A 16,404-nucleotide genomic window follows, 5' to 3' on the forward strand; every position below is an offset into this window, starting at 1 on the left:
GTGTCTTGGGTAAATGTGTTCTTGTGTCTGTGCATCTGAGGTAACTGTGAGTGACTGATTATATGAGTGCAACTTAGGTAAATGTGCGTGGCTTTAATTGTCAGAGGTTACTGTGAGTGATTGTGTACCCTACCTTTGTGGGCTGCCTATGTCTCTTGGGAATTGTTAGCTATGATTTAATGCTACTATCATACTGTAAATAAGTGTTTATAGTGCTGGTTTAGAACAAGAATAACTGCTGAATTCTGAACACATCCTGTGTTCTTCAAGTTACTGTTTTTTATCTGTATAATTACACTGGTGACAATGTGCATATGTATTAAATTACTGTGATCGATTTCTTATGACCACTTAGGTTACCATTATGAAGATGGGTCAAAGCTGGCTAAAACAGATTTATTTATTTGTACTTTCTTGATATCAGGAGAAGAAGAAAAAAGTATTCATCTTTAGCTTATCTAATATTTTCCCTAAATGATCCGAATCTTGACAGAAGAAGTACGATGCTCTTTGCGCTCTGGGTTTACCATTAGTTCAGTAGGGCAGTGCGTGGAGGAACTTCTACTAAACAGCACAGATGCTGAGGCAACATGTATTGCCGTGCGAGTGGATTTGGAAACGCTCAGGATCCAGGTGGTGGATAATGGATATGGTTTATGTGAGGAGGACATGAAACTTGTGGGAATGAGATACTTTACAAGCAAATGCCATTCCCTCAAGGATTTAGAAGATCTGAAATTTTATGGATTTAGAGGCGAGGCTATTGCAAGCATAGCTGAAATGTGCAGCGTAGTAGAAATTTCTTCAAAGAAGAAGAATGCAGCAAGGACATTCACAAAATTGTTTCAGAATGGGAAGTCGCAGCATGTGCATGAAGCTGAATTGAACAGGCCATGTTATGGGACAACTGTTACTGTGTTCAACCTGTTTTATAGCCTGCCAGTACGGAGGAAATGCATGGATCACGTAATAGAGATTGAACGTATCCGACAAAGGGTAGAAGCAGTATCCCTCATCCATCCATCCATTTCTTTCTCTCTTAAGAACGATGCTTCATTTTCTGTGATACTTCAGCTGCCTAAAACCAAGGACGTGTGCTCTCGTTTTTGTCAGATTTATGGACTTGCCAAATCTCAGAAGCTTCTGGAAATTCAGCATTCTTTCAATGGCTTTTCTATACAAGGATACATCAGTAGTGAAAGTCACTATAATAAGTCCATACAGTTTTTATATATTAACAAAAGATTGGTTTTAAAAACAAAATTACATAAACTTATTAATTTTCTGTTAAGGAAAGAAAGTGTAATTTGTAGGTCTAAACCTCATGTTGGCGGTAAATTAAGTTCTAGTCCAGGGAAGAATCGTGGTCCCGAGCTTTATGGAGTCTTTGTAATTAACCTCCTGTGTAATTTATATGAGTATGACATTTGCTTTGAGCCTGCAAAAACCTTGATAGAGTTTAGAGACTGGAACTCTGTATTGCTGTGTGTAGAAGAAGGTGTAAAGACATTTTTACAGAGAACTAACATGTTTTTAGAGCCATCTAAGGAAGATATTACTGACTTTAATGAGAAAACCAATTTAACTCTGTCATGTCATGAATTTCAAAATGTGGAGAAGAACCAGCAAGAGATCTTTCAAAAGGCTTGTGACAGTGTAACGGAGAACTATGCAATGTCAAATCTTAAGTCAAAATATGTAATCAGAAGTAATACTAATGAGATACAAATGCCAAATCCTACTGTGAATGATCCTAATGATACAAACAAATTTCAAAATACTCCCTGTAGGGTAAGTGATGCACTTGTTGAATGCAAAACAACGCAGTCAGACATGTTAGAAGTCTCTCCACACAATAGCAGCATCCCTAAGACAAATACAGAAGATACAGGATCCTCTACATGTGTTAATAAAGATAACTCGGAAGATATGGTATGTCCAGGTTCCTTTGAAGGTCACTGCAGTGTTGTAATGCATGATTCAGCTGAACTTGAAGCTGTACAAAGTGGAAATAGTTCTGACCATCTGAAGAGAAAATGTTCTACATTGCTTAGTCCTCGGTTTATGACATGGGAGACGAGCCTTCCTGTAGATACAGTAAGAGACAAAACTCTATCTAATATACTGTGTCCAGTTGTGAATGAGGTCATCTCACAAGTAACACATGACACAAATAAGAATTATTTTTGGTCAAAAGACATTTCTAACGAATCTACTAAATTTGAAGTAAGCCAGACTGTTTCCAAGCTACCATCACCTGAGGGAACAAATAAACAGTTTAAAATGTTTTGCAGACCTGGTCCTGTATGTTCACTTGAAATACTAGAAAACAACATTTCTGGGAAGAGTAACCAATCAGGAAACTTAAGTAAACTTTTTCCAAACAATAGAAAGTCAGTAGATGCTAAATTTCCCACATTAAATACAAGAAACATGGATGTATTGACACATACATACACACCTGGCATCAAACACAGAGATACAAAGCAGACTTCTAAAAGCAGGGCATCCAGAACTTTGCATTTATTTGGTCAGCTGGGATCCTTGGAAAGATTTAAGAGACAGTATGGAAAAACACAATCTTTAGCAGCACATTCAAGCTCTTTGGATAAGGTTCACAATGGCAACTTGAAAATTCATCCTCCCAGTGAAAAGACAGAAACAAATGCTCATCCTGCAAGAGAACCTCAGGAACTAGCAGATACTATATTAACAAATGTTAAGCAGATACATTTTAACCTTAGTCAGCAAAGTCATTCTACTCAGTCAGAACATGCTAATCAGATGCTAAATCCATCAAGTAATCAGAGCAATGGTAACTCATTGGCCTCAAAGCTGTGTCAGATGAGGAATACACTAGAGTCTTCATATCTAGAAGATATAAATACTGAAGCATTAAGAAACTTAAGAGCAACCAGTGAGATTTCGTTAGGGATTGCCATACCAAGTACAGAACAAATCTCTGCTGTTGTGAAGAGTGTTAATGCCTCTAGTCCCCATGGAAAATCAGAGGAACAGACAGATTGTGTTCAGCATACATTAACAACTGTACATGACTGGGAGACACAAGAAAGTAAAATTACTTCTGATGCACTTGATACTTTTGTCAGAGGTTCAGAAAATTATCTGGATCCCAATAGTACTCTTCAAGCAAGTGGTTTTGCATCTCAAAACTGGTGTCAGTGTTATGAAGAGTCACTTGGGAGGAACGTTTTTATTAACAAGGCCACAGGCCTTAGCAGCTACAGTGCTCCACTGGAGGAGGGGACCACCCGCTGCATTAATGATCTCTCAACGACTGCAGTGAATGTTGTCTGCGGTAATGGTATGTACCACCGAAAGAACAGTTCTGCTAACCGTCCTTTAAATGTTAACAACAGCCTTTCACTCATGCCTTTAAACGCTAATAAAATGTAAAAATCCAAACAGACCTATATGTAACTTTAATGTTACTGTCTGACAGTGTGCCAAAATATATATTACTAATCCCCATCCTAAAGGTATAGGCATTTTAGGTTATATTTCTTTAATACAACTTTTATACATGTCCTGTAGTAATCTCCTTACTTTTTGCTTTAGGGTTTCAGTACCAGTATTATCCCTTTAGGGGTGACCACATTGTGCCATTCCTTCCCAGGCCTTTTAGAGAAAGAGACCTTGCGAGGCAAAACAGAGGTAGGAAAAAGCATTTGAAAATACGCTGAATTCTGAGCTTGTTAACTTGACTTTTTATAGAAAAAAGGCTCCATAATTGTCTTCTGGTCAAACTTCTTCAAACCATAATTATGTAGCACTTTAGTAGACCAAGCATTCTGAAATATGTTTTTTTGTTGTTGAAAACGCCTTTATTAGCATATGTCAAATAATATAACATTTCAAAACAAAAATGCAGATGTAGATAACAATATAATACAATTATTTCAATATCTCATACAATAGTGTTCATTATATTCAAACCATCTGTTTAGAAATGAGGAGTATAACAGGTATTCCTGAACCTTGTGAATCTTTTCCACTTTTATCATAGAATAGTCCATTAATCATTTGATAAGTTATGGCGTGTTCTATGTCTCGCTTCTGTATACATGATCCAGGGCTCCCAAAGAGCAATAAATTGATCCCTAGTGGATAGTAAGTCTGCTGCTGAGCTAGACATTTTATAGAAATATTCTATTTTTTGTTCTATTAAATAGAAACTTGGTGGTTCTGTTTTTCAAAACTATAACTAACCTTACTGCTGTACACATTAATGCAATTAGTTTATTTTGTTTCAGCGTAAACCTCTCCACTGGGAAATGCAATAGACCATGTTCAGGGAGAAGTTCTACTTCTCTGACAAAAACTTTACTTAGTAGGGCGGCTGTATTCTGCCATAGTGGCTGAATTTTGGAACAATTCCACCACATATGGATATAGTTGCCTTCCTTTCCACATCCTCTAAAGCAGCCATTAGTGCCTCCCCCCCCCCCCCATCCTGCACAACTTGGTAGGGTAGAGATACTATCTGAATGATGATTTTATAAAATGCTCTTGTAGTGCAGAGCTAAGGGAGAAGGAAGTGCCCTGTCTCAGTGTTGTATTCCACTGCTGGATGGACCATTCTTTACCTAAATCAGGTCTCCCACCTTTTCATCAGATATGTTTTAGCCTCAGGATCAGTAATATTAAAAATGGGGTATAATCTGGCAATTGACCCTTTCCTTCTCGTTTTTGTCAAACATAGAATTTCAAATAGGGTAGTGTTACATGGTGGATAATTGCCTATAACCTCCATCACTTTAGATCTTAATTGTAAATAGTGGAACAAAGTATGCCTGTCCGTTGGGTCTAGTTCATTATACTGAATTGTCATGATCTTTCCATTAATAAGGGAGTCCGCTATTCTGTATAAGCCTCTATTTTTCCATTTGCTTTGCACCGTTTTGGCAATAGATGTATTGAGATCTACTAGTGGTGCTACTGTTGATCTAACGTTTAGTAAAGGGTATTTTAATGTTGTCTTGTCCTACATAAATAACGTATGTGAAATAGTGATATAGGCCCTTCCTAGATGAGGCCTATTTATTTTATGGGCCCATAGTAATTTTGCTATATCTTTAATTCCCACGATGTCTGCTTCTAGGTGTATCCACTGTATATCACTGGTTAAATGGTGCAATAAATAAGTCTGCGCCATTCTTGCAGCATTATAATATGAGGTAAGATGTGGTATGCCTAATCCCCTTCCAGTCCTATGTTTGGTCATTATCTGCTTATTAATCCTAGCTCTTTTATTATTCCAGATAAAGGCAAGGATATCTTTCTGTAACTTATTAAGTTCAACAAGTGGTATCAAAATAGGCAAATATCGAAATAGATAGAGCAACTTGGGCAGGATTGTCATTTTGGACACCACTACTCGCCCCAAAAGGGATAGTTTAAATTTTGACCATTTGGACATAAGGTGTCATATGCTCAAGAAGAGGGGCTTATAATTGTGTTGGTAGAGGGAATGGACATCAGTGGTGAGATTGATCCCTAAATATTTCATTGTCTTTTTGGCCCTCTTGAAAGAAAAATTAAGTTCCAAAATTTTCTTAGTGTGTGCTGGTATATTAATACTCAATGCCTCACATTTGTCATCGTTAATTTTAGTTTGTAGAATATAGGGGGGGCAATGACAATAAGGGCTTTGTCAGGGTTAGAATGACATCGTCCGCAAACAATGCCATCTTGTAGTGATTCTCCGCTATCGAGATTCCTGTTAAGATCAGGGAATGCCCAGACATAACAGCTCAGGCTCAATACAAAGGGCAAATAACAGGGGGGATAAAGGGCATCCCTGTCTTGTTCCATTTCTGACTTCTACATTCCTGGATTGATAGCCCGCTAATCTAATGTATGCTGCTGGCGTAGAATATAGGGCTGTAATAGCATTAAGAAACTCTCCCTTCACTCCCACTTTCTCTAGTATGGCATGCATATATCCCCAATCCACTCTATCGAATGCCTTCTCCGCATCCAATGATAGAAGCAGAGAAGGCACTTTCTCCAGTGATGCAAAATTTATTAGGTCAATGACTTTTCGGACATTATCTGGCGCTTCTCTTGCTCTAATGAAACCTACTTGGTCCGAATGTATCAGCGAAGTCAGGGGCTCCTTTAATCTATTAGCTAATATTTTTGTAAATAATTTGATATCTTAGTTTATTAAATATATGGGCCTGTAGTTCTTGCAGTGTTGTTTGTTCTTTTCTGGCTTAGGGATTACTGAGATTCTCGCCAGCAGCATCTTGTTAGGGATTGTACTGTCTTGCATAATGGAGTTGAAGATTGTCACTAATTATGGGGCTATAACATTTTTTAAAGCACCTGTATACCCATCCGGTCCTGGTGCCTTGTTGGGTTTTAACTCTTTGATTGCTAATAATACTTCAGCTAAGGTAATTGGTGCATTTAGAGCTTGGGTGTCTGCATTCATTATGGAGGGAAGCTTACTATTCTCTAGAAACTTGTTTAAGGCATGTTTCCTATCTGTTTTACCAGAGTGACTGGGCAAATTATACTATTCAGAATAAAAATCCGCAAACTGATTTGCTTTTTCTAAAGGATTATTGGTTGTGCTCCCATTTTTAGCTTGAAGTTGGGGTACCGCCGTAGCCCTCGTAATTTCTTTTTTAATTTATTTCCCAACATTCTATCTGGCTTGTTTGAATGTACAAAATAATGGGTGTCCAGTAATTTAATTGCTCTGGTAGCATCTTCCGTCAGTAGGTTATCTAACTCTTTTGCTTTTTTGTTTTAATAGTTGGGCTTTCTTCCTACGCGGGTGGTCAATTTTGCTATGTCTCAAATTTTTAATCCCTCTCTTTAGTGTCTCTAGTCTATGTCTGTGAGCTTTATTGAGTTTGGATGACTCATCTATAAGATTTCCTCTGATTGAGGCCTTTAAGGCTCCCCATGTGAATAGTGGGTTAGTAGTGGTACCTGTGTTGGTTTCTAGAAACTGGGTTATATTTTTATGAATGTTTTGGACAATCAACTGAATCCCAAGTAGCTTGGGGTTGAGGACCCAATTTCGTGTTCCATTATGGTTAGTGAAACCGTTTAAGGTCGCTTCCACTAATGCGTGATCAGACCAAGTACAAGTATGAATGTTTGCTGTAGTTAATAATGGGATTAGGATTTGGCTTATAAGGATGTAATCAATCCTAGAATAGGATTTATGTACTGGTGAATAAAAGGTATAATCACGTGTGTGTTTGTTGGTCGTTCTCCATTTATCAATCAGATTGTGGTCAAGAAGGAAGTCACCTAGGATGTTTTGATTGTGAACTGGTGTGCTGCATTTCTAGCCTTTTCAACTTAATTGTTAAGAGTCAAGTTGAAATCGCCCCCTATAATCATTTATATTTTTTCCATAATGTTAGTTGCTTACTTACTTAAGACATGAAAGAGGATTGGTTCTCATTCAGAGCGTACACGTTGCCTAGGATTATTGGAGTATTGTGATTAAGTCCTGACTATTAAGTACCTACCCTCAGTATCAGTAATTACTTCCTCTTCCTTAAAGTTAAGGGATGCATGAAAAAGGATGGAGATACCCCTGTTTTTTTTAGGGCTAATGGCATGAAATTGTTGTGGATATGATTTGTCTCAATATTTGGGGGTACTGGCCTTGGTAAAGTGTGTTTCCTGTAACATTATGATTTATGCGTTTAGTGACTTGTACTCTGATAGTGCCTTTTTCCTCTTAATGTTAGAGTGGAGAAATTATTTTAATTGGTGACATAATTTATTCGTAAGGTTTGTTTTGCTAATACATTTTTGATAAATCTAGATAGTTTCATACCTTCTGCGGGAATCAAAGGCTCAGATCGAACTCTCGCTAGGGCCTGCAATGGAAAGTAATTAGTGTTGTAGTATAGGACCCGGGCATAAGGCTCAGGGAATGAGTGTAAAGATACCTTTCTCTCTGTTTTTCCTGGAGTAATCGGGTGAGATGGGTTGTAGAGCAAAAACACAATGTTTCTATTGTAATTGAGATACAATTTGACAATATTCCATATAATAAACATATATAAAAACAATTTAACCATAGTAAACAGGTATGTGAGCAGTCGGATAGCAGCAATATACCATTTGCTACTAACTTAGTAACCAAAGAAGGTAGGAATAGTGAGGGTAGGAGTTTAGTAAGGGGAGGGGGGGGGGATTAGAAACTGTGATAGAGGTCTCCCACAGGCAATCAACCCATGGCCTAGAAAGAAGGTATAAGGTTAGTAAGGTGCAGTTATGATCCTTACCATTTAACATAAAAAGAAGGTATAGCATTTGTTGAGGTGAGATTATGGCCCTTAACATGTAACTAACTGTCAATTTTCCCTAGAAGGAATTCAATGTAACATCAAAACATATCTAACTAACTATAGATATTACTATAACAGTAGTGATAACATTTATATCTAGCCTCAGAGAGGCAATTAAGAGTATCTGTGCTTCAGCTTCTAGCGTTTGAGCTTCCCAGTCCATGGTTGTGGGATCTCTCAAGTCTTTCTTAGTCTTCTTCTGTTTCCCAACTTGAGTCCAATCTTGTTGGAATGGTTTTCGTTGTGGCTTTGGCTGGGGGGTTGGGCTTTACTGGTCCGGTAGTAGTCGTAGTCTTCAGAGGATCTGCTGGCCTTCTTCCAGGGTGGAATAGGAGTGGGTATTGTTCTGGTGGGTAAACACGAGCTTAAAAGGAAAGTTCCACCTATACTTGATCTGTGCGTTGGTAAGAATGGATAAAATGGGTTTTAATTCTCTTTGTCGTTTAAGTGTGGTTGGTGAGAGGTCGGTATATATTTGCAGTTGATGCCCCTCAAATGTAATTGACGATGCTGATCTTGCTGCTTTTATCAACTGGTCTTTGATATGAAAATAGTGAAGTTTCACTATGACATCTCTGGCCAGAGATGATTGTAGAGATTTAGATTTAGATGTGCTCTGTCCATAAGAAACAGGGAGGCGTCTGTGGCAGGCAATAGGAGTTGGAAAATCTTCTTAAGCGTGTCTGGTAGATTAGAGTAACTTTCTGGCAGGTTTCTGATGCGCAGATTCACTCTTCTGGATCTATTTTCAAGATCCTCTAATTAATCCTCCAATCTCTTAATCTGTGCAGATTGATCTTGGATGGCAGTATGGTTATTGGGGATCTCCTCCACTATGTCATCCAGCTTTTCCTCGATCTCAGTGGTGCGCCCTCCTATCTCTAGTATATCTTGTTTCAGCTCAGCTAACACTGTTTTAAGCTCTTCTTGAAAAAGGCAGTCCTTTACTGATTGTGATTTATTCTTCATATTGAAGATATTGATAGACCCAATAGTTGGGATAGTATTGGAGGAGGAGATCTGCTCACGTTGCCTAGGGGAGTCCTCAAATTTTTCTTGTTAATGCATTAAGTAGTCAGGATGGGTTATATTGGAAGGTTACATCAGGTTCAGATTTTACATCTTGTTGCCGCTAATCCTATGCTGCCACCTTTTAGAACATACTATATTGTACCATGGTGACTTTGACCTCACTTATGCTTTTAGTGAGGAGTATTGTCTGCTGTGCTTATTTACTTGAAGTCGGGACAGCTACTAAGAGCTAGTGGTCCTTTTCCAATGTCTCTTCTCCTAACTTCCCACCTCTGTCTCTTATTGTTTCAGTAGCGGGGCAGGGGGAACAGTATTTATTTTCCAAAAGGACAACCCTGGGGGGCTGCTAATCTAGCAGATCATATTCTCTTAGAAACTGTAGGTTATGTATCAATCACTTATTTCTTTTCCAACAGATAAATTTCAATGAGGTACAGTTTCTACAATCCTTTCAAAGGCTTTTGTGTCTATTGGTATTAAAGATGCCGCTTTTCCCGCCTCTCCAAATCTCTCCTGTGTGTGAGCACAGATAATGCTATATATGACTGATTCCTTTCTGCTTGTTTAGCTTCCCCCTGCTTTCATGCAATATTACTTCCTCTAAATCTGCCTAACAGAAGGGGATTAATGCTGGGCCTCAAGTGACACTAAGCTTACTGCCTCCTTTAGGCTGCCTAGATTTGCAAGTAGTGAATGTTCTGCTTAAGTGGAGATCCTGGCCTGCCTCTGTGAATTCATTATATTCCCTGCAATCTGGTGTTTTGCTGTGCTTACCCCTTGTAGCCTGTTGTGCTACGGGTAGTGCTGGGTGTTATCCTGAGGTTTTGCAGAGTCTAGGCCCACTTTCGAGTTCCGGTGTAGGCCACAGCCGTTGTCTTTCCTAAGGCTGTATCCGCCTTGCAGTACCAGGAGTTTTCGTAGCACTTTTTTTTCCCACAAATATCGCTACCGGATCATCCAGCCTGGTAGTAAGTGTAGCTGCCACCAATTTCTCCTATTTACAATTGTTTTTCGTCGTCTATAAAAGGTTTTTATATACTTTTTTTTTGTAGAGCTCTGTCTCCTTGCTGCTATTCACTCTAACAGTTAGCTCCGCCCCCCCTGAAATATGTTTTTTTTTAATGAAATACTTTTGACTAGATTTAAGAAGCCAGAAAAACAATGAAAAATGTATCTTTTGTGTTTGCAAAAACAATGTAAAAATCTGATATTTGCATAGTAGTTTTCAACTCTGAATCAGCTATGCAGATCTTTTACTATGAATTTTTAATATGGCATAGGAATCATCAAAAAGTGATGGAAGGGGTAGCCAAGGAAATAAATTGCATTACGGAGTGTGTTGCTGTGCAGTTGTGAATAAAATGTAGCTGGAGGAAAGAAAATAAGTTAGTTTTGAGAGAATATAATTGAAATGCCATAATCCTTGAACAGAAAGAGCCACATGTACAAAGCCGTGGGAGCACAAGGTTCCCAACTTGGGCTTTGTGGCAAACAAATAAGACACCTGTATGTCTGCTGCCCATCTGTGATGTTGCACAAGCACTTGCAGGACCTTGCACGTGACCAGTGCCTGTCAGTCACTCCGAATGAACATGAGTTTGTTTGCACATGTAAATTGTCTTGTCATTCTATACTGTCTAAAAGGCATCATTTTATATTACACCATTGCTTCAGGTGGCGATTTTTACCAGGGGCAGAGAACCATCACCCTTCCCCCACAGTAAAGTTTAGTAAAACACCTCTTGGTCAGAATGCTTTCTATACACTGATTTCATACCTTTAGGACATTTCACCATCAATCTTGATCACATTGTGGGTCCCTTTATAACTTAGTGCTGTTGCTAAAATGCTTACAACATTGGGCCCTTTGTCTTTAGTGGGCTGCTTTAGTCTGGCTTCTGGTAAAAGACTCCACATACTCATGTCATATTTTTAAAGTATATTACCAAGGAGTCCATCCATAAATCCACTCTCTTTGTAGTCTCTGCCAACTTCAGAGTCTAGAAACACATGAGCTGGGATAGGTCCTCTCATGCCACTATAAAATGTGTATGCTAAGCATAATATATGGTAACCAGGAAGTATCTTAAAGGACTAGACATGGGTGCGATATAGTAGTAGTTACGTAACTCCCTTGCGTTAGTCTTCTCAGCTGGTGCCTGTTGGTCACATACATATCCGCCAGCTTGGCTGCTGCTGCCAGTTCCGCTGACAAACTTCTATTGGACAATGCTGCAAGAACTTTAAGATCTATGAATTGAACCATGGTTTCTCTGTATTGAGTGGCAGTGTTGTTCTGCTATAAATAAGGTTTGTAGTGATGTTAGAGTAGGTGTTGCTGGGGTTCCTCACCATGCTGCAGTATTGATGACTCTATATCTTGGGTGCTTGTCCTGATATCTCCTTATTTGGTGTAACCCTCTAAGAAGATTTTGCTGATTACCGCAGCCTTGTTACTTAGGTTTGCATCGATAATAGGGCACCTTGTGATTCTGGCAGATGTTCTTGGATCCCCACAGGGACTGTCCAGTAAAAGTTTTAAACATGTCTGGCTTAAAGGTGTTAGAGAATGTTATCATTACACTATTGTCTGCAAAAGGGATAAAACAATTAGGTAAAATGCAGACCCAGAGCAGTAATTCACTCATGGGAGCTAGCAGGTGATTGGTGGCTTTGCACATATGCCTTTTATTATTGGCTACAGTAGGTCACAGCAATGCATTGGTGCTCAGGAGTCTACTTTCAAGGGACAGTCTACTGCAGAATTGTTATTGTTTAAAAAGCTAGATAATCCCTTTATGACTCATTCCCCAGTTTTACATAACCAACACTGTTATATTAATATACTTTTTACCGCTGTGATTTCCCTGTATCTAACCCTCTGCAGACTGCTCCTTATCTCAGTTATATTAATATATTTTTTACCTGTGTGATTACCTTGTATCTAAGCCTCTGCAGATTGCCCCTTATTTCAGTTATATTAATATACTTTTTACCTGTGTGATTACCTTGTATCTAAGCCTCTGCAGATTGCCCCTTATCTCAGTTATATTAATATACTTTTTACCTCTGTGATTTCCCTGTATCTAAACCTCTGCAGATTGCCCCTTATCTCAGTTATATTAATATACTTTTTACCTGTGTGATTACCTTGTATCTAAGCCTCTGCAGATTGCCCCCTATCTCAGTTATATTAATATACTTTTTACCTGTGTGATAACCCTGTATCTAAGCCTCTGCAGACTGCCCCTTATCTCAGTTATATTAATATACTTTTTACCTGTGTGATTACCTTGTATCTAAGCCTCTGCAGGCTGCCCCTTATCTCAGTTCTTTTGACAGACTTGCAATTTAGCCAGTACATGCTGACTCCTAGGCAACTCCACAGAATTGAGCACAATGTTATCTATATGGCACACATGAACTAGCACTGTCTAGCTGTGAAAACTGTCAAAATGTACTGATATAAGAGACAACCTTCAAAGGCTTATAAATTAGCATATGAGCCTATCTAGGTTTAGCTTTCAACAAAGAATACCAAAAGAACCAAGACAATTTGATTACTAAAGTAAAATGGAAAGTTGTTTAAAATTGCCCTATCTGAATCATGAAAGTGTAATTTTGACTAGACTGTTAACTATGATATTAACCTATTTGCAGGCAATAGCGCAATAAATGTTCTAACACATTATAACTCTGATCAGACTTACAGTAAACAGGCCATGATCACCCATCAGATATTTCCCTAATAATGGTTCTATTTCTTATTTCTGTAGCTCAGCTCTTTCCTCTTCTTCTATATTATCTTCCACTACTATATGGGTGAGGTCAGTAGAGGAACAGCTGACTTCAGGAGGTTACCCCTTATCCAGGTGTGCAATAATCCCTTAGCTTTGTGTGACATCACTAAATTGTTGGTTAGTATAAATCTTGTTTTTGTACTGAGGTCCTTATTCCCCCGTTCAGTAACCTTCACTTCTGGGATCCATAGCACATATTCTCTACTCCACTCTAAAGGCTACAAAGCCATGGACCAGTTTCTAGATAGATACAATAGGACGATGCCTGGAGTGACAGATTTTGATCCCCTGGGTGGCACGTAGTATAGGCCTTTTATCCATAAGCAAAAAGCCACCAGCCTAATGTCTACATATAGTGATCGGGAATCCTTCATGTTTTCATTGATAAGCTGCCGCATGCTACGTTCACACAGCACCTGAAGACTGGAGGAGGGGAGTCAGGGGTCTCACGTGATAGGCATTATAAGCACTGTAACATGCATTTCTCAGGTTAAGGAAGTGTGCAGCATATTAACTGGGACAAGGCACCCTCTCCCTAGATGTCAGGAATCATTGGAGGACTGCAGGTAGGGTGTTAGTGGCAGAATGGGGGTTAAATCAGTGCCCTGTTTGTTTATTACTGGTAGGAAGAAGTTAGTTACTTGTTTGTGAGAAACATAAATGAGACAAATATGATTTATCATTAGGGGTATGGGGCAGCAGGAAACCTAAATAGCTTCGCTTGACAAAACTTCATTATCCAGCAGCAAGGGATACTCACTTCATATGGAGAGAGAGAGTCTCATCAATTACTTTATCTGTCTTGTTGCAGATAATGAGAACTCAGAGAGAGATTTACTGCAGTCCATGTACTCAAAGTGGGAGAACCCAGTGTTCTCACGTCACCCTATGGTAAGTGCATATGTCTGACCGTGTTTAACCCTGTGGTAAGTACATAAATCTGACCGTGTGTAACCCTGTGGTAAGTACATACAGTTGACCGTGTGTAACCCTGTGGTAAGTACATAAATCTGACTGTGTGTAACCCTGTGGTAAGTGCATATGTCTGACCGTGTGAAACCCTGTAGTAAGTGTATATGTCTGACCGTGTGTAACCCTGTAGTAAGTGTATATGTCTGACCGTGTGTAACCCTGTGGTAAGTTTATGTGTGTGACCCTATGGTAAGTGCATATGTCTGTGTCAGGGTTTTTTCCCTGTTTTGTTTGCTATGTGCTGCTGGCAGCCATTTTACTAATCTCTCTTGCTGACTCTGGTGCATAGTGTGTGATGCTGCTCACTTCCTGCACACCCTTTTATGGCCAGACTGGTTTACATCATACGTGTCAGACAGGTGGCAGTCTCAGAATTGTGATGTCATCACTTATTATTTAAAGGGCCTCTGTTCAGTATGCTTTGCCCTTGCGTTGTCTCAGACCTGTTTGTGAGTTCCAGTGTATTACCTGGCTGTCTGACGTCCCTTCTGGTTCCTGATCCCTGGCTTGTTCCTGACTTTGCTGTTCTCCTTGTTCCTGATTCCGGCTCGTCTGACTACTCGCTTTGGCTCCTGACTCGGCTCGCCTGACTGCCAGCTCTGGTTTTGACTCCTGGCTTGTTATTTGATTTGTGGACTTTTTATTATTTTTTGTTATTAATAAAGGTATGATTTATTTTTGCTCTTCTCGTCTCAGTCTGATTCCTGGCACCCTGACATTACGCAAGGGCCATGAATCCTGATGGTGCTAATCATCCATCTTTACCTACTGTGTAATTTCCAGGATGGATGAACAGGATCACCGCTTGGATCAATTTGCACTAGCTCTGCAAACCCTGCTGACTCGCACTGCACATTTGGACCAAAGTGTCCCGCAAGTTATGGCTGCTCCTGTTTCCGCTGCTGCACCTAGTCCTACCAGGAGTATGTCCGGTTCTGCACCTCTACGTCAGTAATATGGAGGCGATCCTATTCAGTGCAGAGGGTTTTTGAACTAGGTGGGGATTTTCTTTGAGATTTTACCTCAGGCGTTTCCCTCTGACAGAGCTAAGGTGGGATTTCTCATCTCGTTACTCTCTGACACAGCTCTTGCCTGGGCTAATCCCTTTTGGGAGACTAATAAACCTGTGATTTCAAGTTATCCTGAATTTGTGGTCTCCTTTCGAAGGGTATTTGATGTTCCGGCTCGCTCCTCCTCTGCTGCTAAACGACTCATGTCCATTCAGCAAGGTACAAGATCTGTTGCTCAGTATGCCATTGAGTTCCGTACACTTGCCACAGAGGTAGGTTGGAACAATGAAGCCCTTGTTGCCGCCTTCTTTCATGGTCTCTCTGATGCGATTAAAGATGAAGTTGCTGCCAGAGATTTACTAGAGGATCTCGAGGCATTGGTGTCTTTTTTTTTAATTTTTTAATTTTTTTTTTTTTATCCTAATTGACATCAGACATCAGACTCAGAGAGAGGCCCTCTTTCAAGGAGCGCTTGCGGAAGCCTTCTGTTCCGTTATCTCCTATGTGTTCGTTCTCACCCATGCCTCCCTTTCCTCCCATGCCTCCTGGTCCCGAGTCAACAGGTACTGCTGAGCCGATGCAGTTGGGATTCACGCGTCTCTCTGCGGCGGAGAGGGCCTTTAGGAGCAGGGAGGGGCTCTGCCTCTATTGTGGGTTACAGGGCCACCTTTTAAAGTCTTGTCCTGCCGTGAAACACTCACATCTAAGGTCCTGTCGGGGGCAGACCTTGGGTGGTTTATCCTCGTCCCCGGAACCGCTAAAGGAGAAACCTTTGGTCACGGTTGTCCTTTCCTGGGTGGACTCCTCCATAGTCACCCAGGCTCTTGTTGACTCCGGTGCTGCGGTCTATTTCATTGACAGTGCTTTTGTATCAAAGCACTCTATTCCTGTTTTGCCTCAGTCCGTTCCGCTTGCTATTGAGGGCATTGATGGCAGGCTCCTTCAGCCCGCACTCGTTACTCACGAAACCGCTCCGTTATCCATGGCTGTTGGGGCTCTCCATTTTGAAACCCTCCAGTTCCAGGTGACAAATTCTCTGCATTTTCCGGTTGTTCTGGGTTATCCCTGGCTCCAAAAGCACAATCCCAGTCTCGACTGGCGCAGGTCCGAAATTTATTTCCACTTGTCTTCGGAAACCAATTAAAGTCTTGTGCACTTCTTCGGTATCTCAATTGCCAGAGGAGTACTGAGAGTTCCTAGATGGTTTTGACAAGGTGCGTGCCGGTACGTTGCCTCCTCACA

The 16,404-nt window shown here is 40.1% G+C and overlaps 1 protein-coding gene across 1 annotated transcript in view; it reads left to right on the plus strand.

Annotated features, from left to right (window-relative positions):
- Window positions 1-389: 389 nt before the first annotated feature.
- The window catches only part of MLH3 (mutL homolog 3), a 139,426-nt gene continuing 123,411 nt past the window's right edge, over window positions 390-16,404 (plus strand). The window contains exons 1-2 of the mRNA XM_053697026.1: window positions 390-3,325; window positions 13,992-14,071. Of these exons, the coding sequence (XP_053553001.1) occupies window positions 475-3,325; window positions 13,992-14,071 (2,931 nt within the window). The 5' untranslated portion in view covers window positions 390-474. The remainder of the gene's footprint in view (window positions 3,326-13,991; window positions 14,072-16,404) is intronic.

Source organism: Bombina bombina, chromosome 1 (assembly GCF_027579735.1).
Source record: "Bombina bombina isolate aBomBom1 chromosome 1, aBomBom1.pri, whole genome shotgun sequence".
Classification (NCBI taxonomy): domain Eukaryota; kingdom Metazoa; phylum Chordata; class Amphibia; order Anura; family Bombinatoridae; genus Bombina; species Bombina bombina.